Source organism: Silene latifolia, chromosome 3 (assembly GCF_048544455.1).
Source record: "Silene latifolia isolate original U9 population chromosome 3, ASM4854445v1, whole genome shotgun sequence".
NCBI lineage: Eukaryota > Viridiplantae > Streptophyta > Magnoliopsida > Caryophyllales > Caryophyllaceae > Silene > Silene latifolia.
This window is the reverse complement of record NC_133528.1, coordinates 7795528-7810195: the sequence shown is the minus strand read 5'-3', so window position 1 is coordinate 7810195 and position 14668 is coordinate 7795528. Positions and strand designations below refer to the sequence as shown.

Here is a 14668-nt window from a genome sequence, read left to right as displayed (position 1 = left end):
CCAGTCGATCCCTTCCATGAATATCATTGTTTCTGGAATTCCAGCAGGCCCTCGATGAAAGTAAATTTTATTTTTCCAAACTGTTTAATTCAATACGGAAGCAAGGAAAAGTTTTGCATTGAATATTATGAAATGAGAAAATAATATTGCGTTAAACGTGAATCGAACTCCTTATTCCGTAAGCTAACCGGATCACTTTTAAAAAAAATAAATATGCGGTGAACGTGGATCGAACACGTGACCTTCAGATCTTCAGTCTGACGCTCTCCCAACTGAGCTATCCCCGCCTGTTGGTTTTTATTGTTAACGCGTTATATTTAATCGGTAAACATATAATAGGAGTAGACCGTCCGTTATCTTTGCTTTAAACTTTTAAAGCAACGTACAACGCGCATTATACTTTAATTGATTCACTTCTTGAAAGTTGAAATGAGCTCGTGACAAATTTATCCACGACATGACGCTAACTGATCATTTGATTAGTGGTGATAGATAGAATCGGGTTTTAGGACGGTAAGTGAATTGTCATCGTATATTAGAAGCTTAAGTTGTGTCATACAAAAGTACTAGACATAATGACATTGAATATTATTGATAGATAAACCCGTTTTTAAAGGAAGGGAAATTGTATCGGCACATTTTTAAGTTCGCAACTTAGAAAATCATTATGTGGTGGCCGGAAGTGTGGAACTATAGCCTTGTTATATATCAATCGTAAATAAAAAATACATACATACGAGTAGTACAAATTATCGTATTCAACATTATTCCAACCCTTCATTCAAGTAAACTATCCTTTAGAATTTTTAGATTGGATATCGAATCCACGCTATGCCTACTTAAAAGCGCAATTTTATGCCCGAGAATTATATACCATGAACATAACATTTGGTCTACCATTACCACGGCACATATTAGCATATGCCTTAAAATGTACCGTCACCATTGTTACGATTGTTTTACGGATTAATGTGATGGTCTTGTATTACTTGCTCAAGGCACAAATATATAGTTACATAAGTTGGGCTCATATGGGCCATAACATAAATGGAAAATTAGCACACTAATATCTTTAATACCCCCTCAAGCTGGAGCATGTAAATCAAGAATGCCAAGCTTGCGGAGAAGAAATGTAAACTGCGGAGCGCCCAATGCTTTGGTAAAAATATCCGCCGATTGCTCATGTGTAGAGACGTGTGTGGGTATGATCAAACCATCAGTAACAGCATCACGAACGAAATGACAATCAATCTCGATATGTTTCGTTCGTTCATGGAAAATGGGATTGTGAGCCAAGTGAATTGCCGATTGGCTATCGCAATAAAAATTCATAGGCAAGGGTATCGTGACATCGAGTCCAAGAAGCAGCCCCTGAAGCCATTTCAATTCGCAAAGAAGAGCCGACATGGAGCGATATTTCGCCTCAGCAGAAGAGAGCGAGACAGTGTGCTGCTTTTTGGTTTTCCATAAAACGGGAGAGTCACCAATAAAAATAAGCCAACCTGTTTTTTGGTTTTCCATAAAATGGTCATTTTTTAGTCATAAAATATGGTCACTATTTACCCAAAAATGGTCACATTTTTCACATCGCACGTACAGTAACAACAATCGTACAATAGAATTTGTGTAAATAAATAAATAATTATGATGTGATACAAAAATATCTACATTTATTTTTACCAAAAAGATTTTCATAAAAATATACTCCCTCCGTCCCGGTCAATTGTTGTCCTTTCGTTTTGGCACAAAGACCAAGGAAAAGGGAGAAAGCCAATAACTAAATGACAAGTGGAACAAATTGAATGAGAATGATCAAATTACTCATCAATTGCATTCTTAAAATAGAAAGGACAACAAATGACTGAGACACCTAAAAATGGAAAAGGACAACAAATGACTTGGGACAGAGGGAGTATATTTTTTTTACACAAATTCTTATTATAGACGGACACTATCCGTCTATACGTATAGACGGATACCACTTCCCCTCACAAAATACCCATTTGCCATAAAGTGGAAAGCACATGGGGGGTGCCCCACCTTGTCCTCCCTATCCATTTTATTAGAGGTTTTTACCCGTCTGTTCGCCCCACCCGTCTATACCAAGACCTATTGTTTTTTTTAAGTCATAATGTTGTACGAATGTACGGTGAAGTCATTTGAAGTACTTATAGCTACCAGATGAAACTTGAGGTCCTTCCATTATGGTTTACTCTCCTACTTCCCCATCTACCATTCCATTTTCTCCCCCACACTCCATATATACACCTCACCATTTTCTCCACTCTTAAACTCCCAAGTAAGCATTGCCATGGCCACTAGTAGATTTGTAGGCATCATTTTCTGCCTATTCCTTGTTCTCTTCCCCCTAACCATCGTAAATGGTGAGTTTTCTATTTTTTTTTTTCTTTTTTTCTTTTCTTACCTCCAAGTTCGTCTTTTGGCTTACACATACAAATTCTTATTTAAAACCGTTAACTTAAAATGACATTCACAATTTTCTCCGGTGGTGTTACTGGCAGGCGCACGCGATCCATCATGCGGGCATAAGAATGTGGTAGAAAATACAAATCATAAGTCAGGAGGCAGGATATTGATAAATTTAAATAATTGCAGTTTACGTAGAAGTAGATATGGATTTGATACTTGGTGTTGCATGCAATGGCCAGGTTCAAATCAGTGTTATAATACTCAAGATCGGTGTCAGTATTGTTGTGTCTCATCCTAAATTTGGGACTTATGAACGTGAATGAAATAGAGACGGAAATAAATTGAAAATTGCATTGGTTTCAATTATTTGATGGAAGCAAGATCCTTCAGCCAACTTACAGATTCAGCTCATTCGTGGCGTCATCTTCGTCGTACATTCCGTTAGAGGTTTTCTTGTTAAATGGAGACTCTGGCCAATTATCAGTTATAAATAGATTACTTTCTTAATCCTTCAAAGATTAAGTTTTGTATAAGATGGTCTGCATAATATTATAATTAGAGCACAACATTATTATCTTAAGCTAACCGGATCACTTGTGAAATTGTAAATGTAAAACTAATTGTATTTTTTATTCATTTGTCTGAATTTTCTTCACTGTAGCAATAGTAGATATGGCTTCTGGTACCGCCCCTGCCTAAACCCTCGTCGAGTAATCAAGAGGATGGATGTGAGCCATTTCGTGGGCTGCTCTATTCGCATCTCGTCTAACAAACTTGAACTTGATGCTAAAATGACTCGATCAATATTGACAATCGGTCTTCATCTTCCTTCCCTTTCCCGTCCCCAAATGTTTTGTGATCGTTTTCTTCTCTTGTGCAATTTTCCAAGCTTTCCAGTAGCTCCAGACATCATCCACTACATGCTGCGGTTCCAGTCGATCCCTTCCATGAATATCATTGTTTCTCGAATTCCAGCAGGCCCTTGCTGAAAGTTCGCACCACATGGGTAAAATAAAGTTTCAGAGAAAATTTTTATTTTTCCAAACTGTTTAATTCAATACGGAAGCAAGGAAAAGTTTTGCATTGAATATTATGAAATGAAAAAATAATTTGCGTTGAACGTGGATCGAACCCCTTATTCGGTAAGCTTACCGGATCACAGAATTTTAAATTGCGGCTTTTTCACTAGTGCAGAGACCGATTTTAAGATGGACTGATAGTTCTACCATTCCGTGGCTCTGGGAAATGGGTTGAGAGAGGCATAATAGTTACTTATTAGAAAACCGTTTTTACAGAAGACTTAATTTCACCTCAAGATTTTGTCGCCTGTACCGTCTGCACTTGTTACATTTAAACAGCTTACATCTGAATCCCTTACATCGCCATAGATGCGTTTCTTAAAGCACAAGTAAGATGAGTTGGCTTACGAACTACACTAGATTGTGCTCGAGCCTAGCTTGATTAAGCCTATGTTTTGTTTTAATGGTTTCGTTCACTTTTCCTGCTGGACAGATATGGCAGATGAGAACAGGTCCACGTATAAAAACAATACAATGCGCCAAGGGAAGCAAGATCCTTCAGCCAACTTACAGATTCAGTTCAACCGCGGCGTCATCTTCATCGTACATTCCATTAGAGGTTTTCTTGTTGAATGGAGACTCTGGCCAATTGTCGGTTATAAATAGATCACTTTCTTAATCTGTCAAAGATTAAGTTTTGTATAAGATCGTCTGCATAATATTATAATTAGAGCAGATTATATCTTAAGCTAACCGGATCACTTGTGAAATTGTAAATGTAAAACTAATTGTATTATTTATATTCATTTGTCTGAATTTTGTTCACCGCGGCGAAACTTTATAATTAATTTTTATTCATGATTCGGGTAAACCCAACATGACGTCGGATGGATGTGAGCCATACCGTGGGCTGCTCTATTCCCGTCTCTTCTAACAAACTTGAACTTGGTGCTAAAATGATTCGATAAATATTATCAGAATAGTTAGATGGTAATCTCTTTGATGTCAGCAGGTTTACGAGGGCAGAACAGTCCGATGCCATTGCATACCAAATTCCACCGTCTTAGCCTCCCACCTTTCCGTCACTCGTTGCACTCCCGCTCTCTTGGCACACCCATTATGTTCCCTAATAACCACCCCGAGGCCACTAACCTTCCTGAAGCTGACTTGTGGTGGTTTTCATCTTCCTTCCCTTTCCCGAGGCCACTTTTCCGAGCTACATGCCACCTCCCATATCTCCTGCACATACGGGCAAATGGGCAATGCACTAAAGCGTGGATGACACTCTCAATCGACCCCTGGCAGCGCCCCACAGGTTCGGTCTGCTTCCTTTATTCGTCGCTGAAAGTTCGCACCACATGGGTATAATAAAGTTGCATAGCGAAATTTTATTTTTCGAAACTGAATAATTCAATACGGAATCAAGGAAAAGTTTTGCATTGAATATTATGTAATGAAAAAATAATTTGCGTTGAACGTGGATCGAACTCCTTATTCTGTAAGCTAACCTGATCACATATTTTTTTTTAAAAAAATATAAAAAAAAATATAAAAAAATATAAATAAATATGCGGTGAACGTGGATCGAACACGTGACCTTCAGATCTTCAGTCTGACGCTCTCCCAACTGAGCTATCCCCGCTTGTTATTTCTTATGTTAACGGCTTTGATTTATTTGGTAAACATATAATAGGAGTAGACCCGTCCCTTATCTTAGCTTTAAAGCAACGTACAGCATTATACTTTCCATTGATTCACTGCTTGAAAGTTCAAATGAGTTCGTGACGAATTAATCCACGACATGCCGCTAACTGATCATTTGATTAGTTGTGATAGAATCGGGTTTTAGGACGGTAAGTGAATTGTCGTATATTAGAAGCTTAAGTTGTGTCATATACAAAATAGTAAACTTGACAGTGAATATTGATAGATAAACCTGTTTTTAAAGGAAGGGAAATTGTTTTGGCACATTTTTAAGTTCGCAACTTCGAAAATCACTATGTGGTGGAACTATGGCCTTATTATATATATATCAATCGGAAATAAAAAAAATACATACAGAGTACAAATAATGATCGTATTCAACATTATTCCAACATTTCATTCAAGTAAATTAACCCTTCAAATTTTTTAGACTGGATATCCAATCCACGCTCTGCCTACTTAAAACTGCAATTTTATGCCCGAGAATTATATACCATGAACATAACATTTGGTCTACCATTACCACGTATTAGTATATGCCTTAAAATGTACCATCACCATAGCTTAAAAATTAGTACACTTAATCAATGGTCACATAATTTGCCTGATTTGCTAACCTAGAAAGCAAGAAAGAGACATGCATGATTGCATGCTACAATAATTAGAAGGACGTTATTCCAAAAGCCATAAATTCTTAACAAATTTAAAAGAAGTCAAATATAATACTGTACTATAATAGATAAGATAAAAGCAGAATGTCTAGATATTAATCACGAAAACCCTGTCCTATTTATGTAAGTGCATGGGCGTGGGCTGCTATTTTGCCCGTTTGAATCTTATGAGGGATATATCATTCTTAATATCGAGAGACTAATTGAGCAAGCAAATGACTTAAGTAAAGAATTTGAATGCAAATGGAATAGCTGATCTCTAGGGTCCCTCTAATAATCATCGTTTTTTGCATGCTACCCCATATTGACCATGTTGTAATTTGTGTTATTCTATGTATATGATGCGACCCGCGACCATTTAACATAATAATTGTGAATATTTATTAACTTTATTGGCAGGCATGAGATAGTGCACAATATTAAAACAAAGCACTATTTTTTATACTAATATAAAGCATAATAATAGGATCAATTGGTCTCCCTTGTGACGGGTTACCATTTGTGACGGATATTTTGTGAGATAAAATGGTAACAAAATGGGTTAGTGGAGAAAGGGGACCACATAAATAGTGTTGCAGAGAGAGAAAAAGTGGGTACATTATAAGGTAAAATGGTATCCGTCTTCAGCTTGTGACGGATATGTCATGTCTTCAATGAGAATTTGTGCAATAGGATATAATGAGACATGAAATCTAATACATTGTTTAAGATCGTCAATGAGCGATCTTGATGATAGATCGCAAATTCAAATCCGATTCTCTTTCGATGGACTGTCCTTATAACTCATTTGACATTGTTTGATTATTAGTCAAATAAGCTAAGCAATATAAATGTATGAAGATTCTATATATCAAGGCTCTCTTTGGCAAAACTACTTGAAAGGTAGCTGAAACCTGAAAAGGTAACTGAAAACTAAAAAGGTAACTGAAACGTGAAAAGGTAACTGATAAGGTAACTAAAAATTAGGAGCTGATAAGGTATCTGATTATATAAAAATATATTTGGCAAACTAGCTGAAAAGGTAGCTAATTTTGGTAAAATGACGTAAAAGGATATGAAAATTATTTAATATTATAGAATAAAGGGATACAAAATGGAAAATAAGTCATTTCAGGTACCTGATTTCTCAAATGCTACCTGAGGTAGAATTTCATTTCAGGTACCTTATTTGACCAAATAAACTACTTGCCAAACACTTGCAAAAAAATTAGATAGCTGAAATTTTGGTCAAATAAGCTACTTTGGTAAAAAAAAAAAAGCTACTTCAAGTGTCATGCCAAACGGAACCCAAGTGTAACCGTAGCATCTTCCTAAGTCGAAAACATATTACCAAAACGGGATTTTTATGTAGTCATTTTTTTTAAAAGAAAATTTATTATTATTATTAAAGGAATTACTCATTTTGCCAAACGTGAATTAGATAACATTAAGATAATTTCCATTATTATTTTGGGAAGTCAAAATATTCATGCCACATTTTATGTCATTGGTAACATTACCTTTTTTATAGAATCTGTTTATTTATTGCCTAAATTAAATTTTAAATGAATAGCAACTAATTATTACTTGATATTCTGCAATTGACACGTGGCTGAAGCCATCTGTTCATGACATGTGGCAGATGGTTTCAGCTTTAATATATGATATGATATGATATGATATGATGATATGATATGATATGATATGATGATGATATGATATCATAGGATATGATATGATGATAATGCAAAGTATTGTTTTAGGCCTCACCATCTTGACACCAAGTGAAACCTTGTTGAGCATTAAAAAGAAATGTTCCTTTCAAAAAAAAGATGTAGATTATAATCATAACTTTGAATTAGCAATTTTTATTTTTCATGCAGGGCAAGATGTTATCACAAATAATTGTGTTGTTTGCTTCATTTCATTTCACACATTTTTTTTAAGATGGTCTAACAGATTCAGAATTCTTAACTGAGAATTATTAAATGTATACTCCGTACTATTTTTTTTATTTTTTATGTGAAGAATATGTTAATGAAAGGTGAATAAATGATTGAGGCAAATAATGATTAATTATAAAATAACAAACGAAATTAGTATCTAAATTGATAATGTAAATGACTAAATTCGATGCTAAACACAAAGTTTCAATTATGGATTTATTTCTTCGAAAATTCTTTTACATATACCCATGTAACTTTGCACGGGCCCTAAATTAGTGAGCTTATAGACGAGAGCTTTGAAATCATTGAATGACCCACCAGTTTGCTCAAGTATTGATTTGAATACACGCCCATAACACACCCATATGCATATTCAAATGAAATGCTCCATATGCATATTTTGATATTTTATTATCAAATTTTTATTGGCAACATTAATTGAATCTTAAATTACACAATTTCAATTATGGCAATATAAAATACTCCCTCCGATCCAGATAAATGGTAATATAGGGAAAAAGTGATTATTTAAGGAAAGGTTGAAAAGTGAGAGGTAGAGTAGGAAAGTTTGATTGGGACCGGGCTACATGAATTTAGGTGGATTAAATAAGTAGTTGGTGAGTGGATGAGTGGATGATAAAGTTGTAAATAGATAGTAAATATAAGGCTAATTTAGTTTTTTTTTTCATGTCAAATATGGTATGTTACCATTGATGTGATTTATCCATTTTAGTTAAGTGTTATCATCTGTCTAAATCGGACCACCAAAACCTTGTCCCATGACTCCCATCTACCCATCTACCCATCTACCAAAATTGACACATAGAATAAAACAAATCTCATGTGCTCTACTTCCGCCATACATCTCCCCCCTTCTCTCTCTCTCTCACATACATATACGACCGAGTAAGTAGATGATGCCATGGTAGTGTGACGGTTGTCGCACAGAATTGGAGGTGGTTGTGCGGTGCTAGTGCAATCGATACATATACGACCGAGTAAGTTAGAGTTGAAACCTTCATTATTAACGCACTTTCTCACTTCTCCCCCTGTCTCTCCATCTCTACCTTCATCAAACCCCACACTCCATATATACACCTCACCATTTTCTCCACTCTTAAACTCCCAAGAGCTTAGCCATGGCCATTAGTAGATTTGTAGGCATCATTTTGTGCGTATTCCTTGTTCTCTCCCCCATAACCATCGTAAATGGTGAGTTTTCTATATTTTTTTTTTCCTTACATCCAAGTTCGTCTTTTGGCTTACACATACAAATTCTTATTTAAAACCGTTAACTTAAAATGACATTCACAATTTTCTCCGGTGGTGTTACTTGCAGGCGCACTTGATCCATCATGCGGGCATAAAGATGTGGTAGAAAATACAAATCATAAGTCAGGAGGCAGGAAATTGATAAATTTAAATAATTGCAGTTTACGTAGAAGTAGATATGGATTTGATACTTGGTGTTGCATGCAATGGCCAGGTTCAAATCAGTGTTATAATACTCAAGATCGATGTCAGTATTGTTGTGTCTCATCCTAAATTTGGGACTTATGAACGTGAATGAAATAGAGACAAAAATAAATTGAAAATTGTATTGGTTTCAATTATTTGATGGAAGCAAGATCCTTCAGCCAACTTACAGATTCAGCTCATTTGTGGCGTCATCTTCGTCGTACATTCCACTAGAGGTTTTCTTGTTGAATGGAGACTCTGGCCAATTATCAGTTATAAATAGATCACTTCCTTAATCCTTCAAAGATTAAGTTTTGTATAAGATCGTCTGCATAATATTATAATTAGAGCACAACATTATTATCTTAAGCTAACCGGATCGCTTGTGAAATTGTAAATGTAAAAAACTAATTGTATTATTTATTCATTTTTCTGAATTTTCTTCACCGTAGCAATAGTAGATATGGCTTCTGGTACCGCCCCTACCTAAACTCTCGTCGAGTAATCGAGAGGAGGAATGTGAGCCATACCGTGGGCTGCTCTATTCGCGTCTCGTCTAACAAACTTGAACTTGATGCTAAAATGACTCGATCAATATTGACAATCGGTCTTCATCTTCCTTCCCTTTCCTGTCCCCAATGTTTTGTGATCGTTTTCTCCTCTTGTGCACTTTTAATTTCCAAGCTTTCCAGTAGCTCCAGGCATCATCCACTACACGCTGCGGTTCCAGTCGATCCCTTCCATGAATATCATTGTTTCTCGAATTCCAGCAGGCCCCTAAGATCATACATGCCACCTCCCATATGTCCTGCACATATAGGCATTGCACTAAAGCGTGGATGACACTCTCAATCGACCCCTGGCAGCGCCCCACAAGTTTGGCTGCTTCCTTTATTCGTCGCTGAAAGTTCGCACCACATGGGTAAAATAAAGTTTCATAGCGAAATTTTATTATTTTATTTTTCCAAACTGATTAATTCAATACGGAATCAAGGAAAAGTTTTGCATTGAATATTATGTAATGAAAAAATAATTTGCGTTGAACGGGGATCGAACCCTTAATCTGTAAGCTTACCGGATCACAGGAATTTTTTAAAAAATTTAAAAATAAATAGATTGCGGTGAACGTGGATCGAACACGTGACCTTCAGATCTTCAGTCTGACGCTCTCCCAACTGAGCTATCCCCGCTTGTTGTTTCTTATGTTAACAAGTTGTATCTATTCGCTAAAACTATAATAGGAGCAGACCCGTCCCTTGTCTTTGCTTACAGCGCGCATTTCTATTGATTCACTGCTTGTAAGTTCAAATGAACTCGTGACAAATTTATCCACGACATGACGCTAACTGATCATTTCATTAGTAGAGATAGATAGAATCGGGTTTTAGGACGGTAAGTGAATTGTCGTATATTAGAAGCTTTAAGTTGTGTCATACAAAAGTACTAAACATTACAATGTATATTGATAGATAAACCTGTTTTTGAAGGAAGGGAAATTGTTTTGGCACCTTTTTAAGTTCGCAACTTCAAAAATCATTATGTGGTGGAAGTGTGGAACTATAGCCTTGTTATATATCAATTGGAAATAAAAAATACATACATACGAGTAGTACAAATTATCGTATTCAACATTATTCCAACCCTTCATTCAAGTAAACTATCCTTTGGAATTTCTAGATTGGATATCGAATCCACGCTCTGCCTACTTAAAAGTGCAATAATTTTATGCTCGAGAATTATATACCATGAACATAACATTTGGTCTACCATTACCACGTATTTGTATATGCCTTAAAATGTACCATCACCATAGCTTAAAAATTAGTACAACTAATCAATGGTTATGCATACTAAAATAATCATATGATATAGATATAAATCACATAATTTGCCTGATTTGCTAACCTAGAAAGCAAGAAAGAGACATGCATGATTGCATGCTACAATAATTAGAAGGACGTTATTCCAAAAGCCATAAATTCTTAATAAACTTAAAAGAAGTCAAATATAATAATGTAATAGACTAATAGATAAGATAAAAGGAGAACGTCTAGATATTATTCACGAAAATCTTGTCCTATTTATGTAAGTGCATAGGCGTGGGTTCCTATTTTGCCCATTTTAATCTTATGAGGGATATATCAGTCTTAATATCGAGAGACTAATTGAGCAAGCAAATGACTTAAGTAAAGAATTTGAATGCAAATGGAATAGCTGATCTCTAGGGTCCCTCTAATAGTTATCGTTTTTTGCATGCTACCCCATAATTGACCATGTTGTAATATATTCTATGTATATGATGCGACCCGCGACCATTTAACATAATAATTGTGAATATTTATTAACTTTATTGGTAGGCATAAGATAGTGCACAATATTAAAACAAAGCACTATTTTTGATACTATAATATAAAGCAAAACAATAATAGAATGGGACATGAAATCTAATACGTACATTGTTTAAGCTCTTGATGATAGATACGCAAATTCAAATTCGATTCCCTTTCGATGCACTGCCCTTATTATAAGTTATAACTCATTTGACTATATTTTGTATGTAAAATAATATTATTATGATATACATTGTGAGAAATATAATTCAAATTTGACATTGTTTGAGATGGACAACATAAATTTGACTCGATTTTATGGGGTGTAATGTAACGGTAGAATTTAATTTGTAACTTTTTTTCTTAATAAATATGCGAAAAATGAAAAATCTTAGTCATCTTTTTTACCATGGTGACATGTAGACATTAAAGACGACGTTATGGAAGTCGTCAATCGTCCTCATAACTCGTAAGGGTGAATAAACTTAAAACTTTAGTGTGAATTTTATGAGTAACATTTATGGACATCTACTAAATTGAAGCATACGAGTAAATACGTACGAGTACGAATATACTTGCATGAATGTATACTTTTGATACTAAAACTTTAGTGTGAAGTTTTTAAAGTCTAGCTTTTTTTTTTTTTTGAAATAAAATATTGCATAGAGTTGACCGTAGCTTGCTTCCTCATAATCATTAATTAAAATGGTTCTTTATAAGAGTTCTTAAATAATCAATAGTAACATAAAATGAGTTATTATTAAGTAGAAATGTAAGACGATCGTGAGTGGTCGATAGTATATGTATTAATTAAAAAAGTCACTAAACATATTTAAGAGCCGCCACTAACATAAACAGAGTATATGTGAAAAATACTGGAGTTTGGAAAAAAAAAAAGTAATTCCATGAATATCATGATCGAACTTATTATAAGAATAACGCGTTAGTATATTATTACTCCGTATGAGAATGTGTAAATGTGTTATATGTGTTGTGTCTGTGTCATATGTCAAAAGTGATAAAATTATACTCCGTACAAAGTATATATCTAATACTAATAAAAATGAACATTTTAAAAGACAATTAAGGAATTACCTCCTCTGTTTACTGGGAAGGAGAAAGTAATACTCCGTAATAAACATATCACAAATTAACCTATGTATACTGTAGTAAACTTAAAGTAAACAATAACAATATGTTGTCTTTTTGCATTTGTTACCTTAAAGTAAATAGTAAATTAGTGCATAAAAAATTAGGGTTTTGGCTCCACCAAGGTCATGCCTAGCCAACCTAGGGTTTTACTATATTTTACGCACTCTTATTTTCATGTGGGTGGAGCTAATAAGCAACTTCTATGCATTTTCCTTATTTTTCACATCAATCAATTTACCAATTCAAGGGAGTTAACGTGAACGTCCACCTCTCTGAACAATAAAAATTTAATCATATTTTTAATTGAAATTTTCGATTTCTTCTAATTTAGTAATATAATTTGCCTCTTTCTAAAACTCTCGCACCCTAACAGCGAATGAAACAGTAAAAAAAAAAAAAAAAAAAAAAAAAACAAGCAAGTCTTGTTAATTTTATCTTACCTAATTTTTTTTTTTTTTACAAACGGTAAAAAATACGGAGTACACTGAGGAAAAAAAGACAAAACATAATTATAGCTAGGTATGCATTTAGGAAATGAAATTGAAATTGAGGGATGATAATATGACCGTCCATTTAAATGGACATTACCTACCTATATATATTTGCTATATATGATCAAGCTCGTTTAATTAATACGGAGACGTACCGTACCCTGCAACAAAACTTGTCTACATCAAAACTGACCTGAACCCTGAAATTTTAATAAGGGAGTATTTTACAATTGGTACATATTTAATACCCTTACACAAAACTCGTCAACATTAAACAAAATTATATATAAAATATAAATATAATAACCGAGTACTCGATAGATTATTATTATTATTATTATTATTGCAAATTAAGGAGACCTTGAAGAACTAGTAGCATTATTATCATTATTATAATTATAATAATTATCATTATTATTATAATTATCAGTAACAGTAGTAACAACGGGAGTCGTTGCACCTTTCATCGGAGTCGTCCTCCTCTTCTTTTTCTTCTTGTACGGGACACCTCTAGCCTTAGCTTGAGAATCCCTAACCTCCCTCAAATAAACCCGAATAGTCCCGCTTGCAAACGGGTTAGTCTCGGGCGGGCCTCCGTTCTCCTCATAGGCAGCCCGAAGCCGGCCAATGAGGGCATCAAGGCTACCCCATGCCTGCTTAACGGGGCACGTACACGGGGCAGGCGGGTCAGGTTGCCCGAAAAACACGCAACCCAAGTGGTGCACCTTAGTCTTACCAAATTGATCCAAGTACCTAAGAAAATCTAAGATGTTGCTGTCCGTACAATGGGACATGACCGACACGGGTGGACGTAGGTTTTTCAAGTATTGGCTAAACGTGTTCCAATCTCGTCTCTTTTGGGACTCGTACCGGCTTATTGGACCCGTTGATTGCCTTATTTGGTGGGTCCTACCCTCCCCGGTATCGCCGTTTATGCCATTTTTAGACATGTTTACAATTAGGATAATAGAACTAGTTTAAATTAGTTCTGGACTCGCTCTGGTTGATGTATTTATGTAAAAATAATGATGGAAAACTGAGACGATATAATAAATATATAGGTAATTTTTTTAGGAGAGGTGTGGAATTTTTATTTTTTTTGATGGGAGAAGGTAAGATTTATGTGTAATGAGGAAAAGAGGAGGAAGATAGTAGATCAATTTCATTATTTGAATTGATTCATAGTGATTAGTGAGAAAGTGATTGATAGAGAGACAAAAGATAATGGGACCAATTAAAAGTAATTTAGGGCACTAATTTTCTTCTCTTTCACATTATTTTTTGTTACCAAAGTTTGTTGGTATGAATAGTAAGGATTTTGATCTCTTAAATAAGTGGTTTTAGGGTTTGATATTTGGCTCTTTTGCGAATGAAAGAGCTAAATTAGAGAAGGGTTTATCTATTAACAAGTAAGTTATATTTTGAGAAAGATTGGTCCAATAACTGTCGGTAAGGAATACTCTTAATCAACGCAAAATAAAATATTAT

At 34.8% G+C, this 14668-nt stretch overlaps 1 protein-coding gene, 1 long non-coding RNA gene and 3 other non-coding genes across 5 annotated transcripts; 1 reads left to right on the top strand and 4 right to left on the bottom strand.

The window, feature by feature from the left end:
* Positions 1 to 214: 214 nt before the first annotated feature.
* On the bottom strand, positions 215 to 287 carry TRNAF-GAA (transfer RNA phenylalanine (anticodon GAA)). Its single transcript has one exon. It is a non-coding gene; the product is annotated as a tRNA-Phe (tRNA).
* A 4731-nt stretch (positions 288 to 5018) lies between these two features.
* On the bottom strand, positions 5019 to 5091 carry TRNAF-GAA (transfer RNA phenylalanine (anticodon GAA)). Its single transcript has one exon. It is a non-coding gene; the product is annotated as a tRNA-Phe (tRNA).
* A 3579-nt stretch (positions 5092 to 8670) lies between these two features.
* On the top strand, positions 8671 to 9573 carry LOC141645871 (uncharacterized). The gene is made up of 2 exons (XR_012545193.1): positions 8671 to 8961; positions 9089 to 9573. It is a non-coding gene; the product is annotated as an uncharacterized LOC141645871 (long non-coding RNA).
* Positions 9574 to 10324: 751 nt separating this feature from the next.
* Positions 10325 to 10397, bottom strand: TRNAF-GAA (transfer RNA phenylalanine (anticodon GAA)). The gene has a single exon. It is a non-coding gene; the product is annotated as a tRNA-Phe (tRNA).
* A 2791-nt stretch (positions 10398 to 13188) lies between these two features.
* Positions 13189 to 14457, bottom strand: LOC141645870 (protein LIGHT-DEPENDENT SHORT HYPOCOTYLS 10-like). Its single transcript, XM_074454045.1, has one exon. The coding sequence runs from the start codon at positions 14128 to 14130 to the stop codon at positions 13531 to 13533; it is 600 nt and encodes a 199-aa protein (XP_074310146.1). The 5' UTR covers positions 14131 to 14457; the 3' UTR covers positions 13189 to 13530.
* Positions 14458 to 14668: the final 211 nt, after the last annotated feature.

Excerpts from the sequence above, each read along its gene's own strand:
- LOC141645870 (XM_074454045.1), bottom strand. The coding sequence starts at position 14,130 with ATGTCTAAAAATGGCATAAACGGCGATACCGGGGAGGGTAGGACCCAC.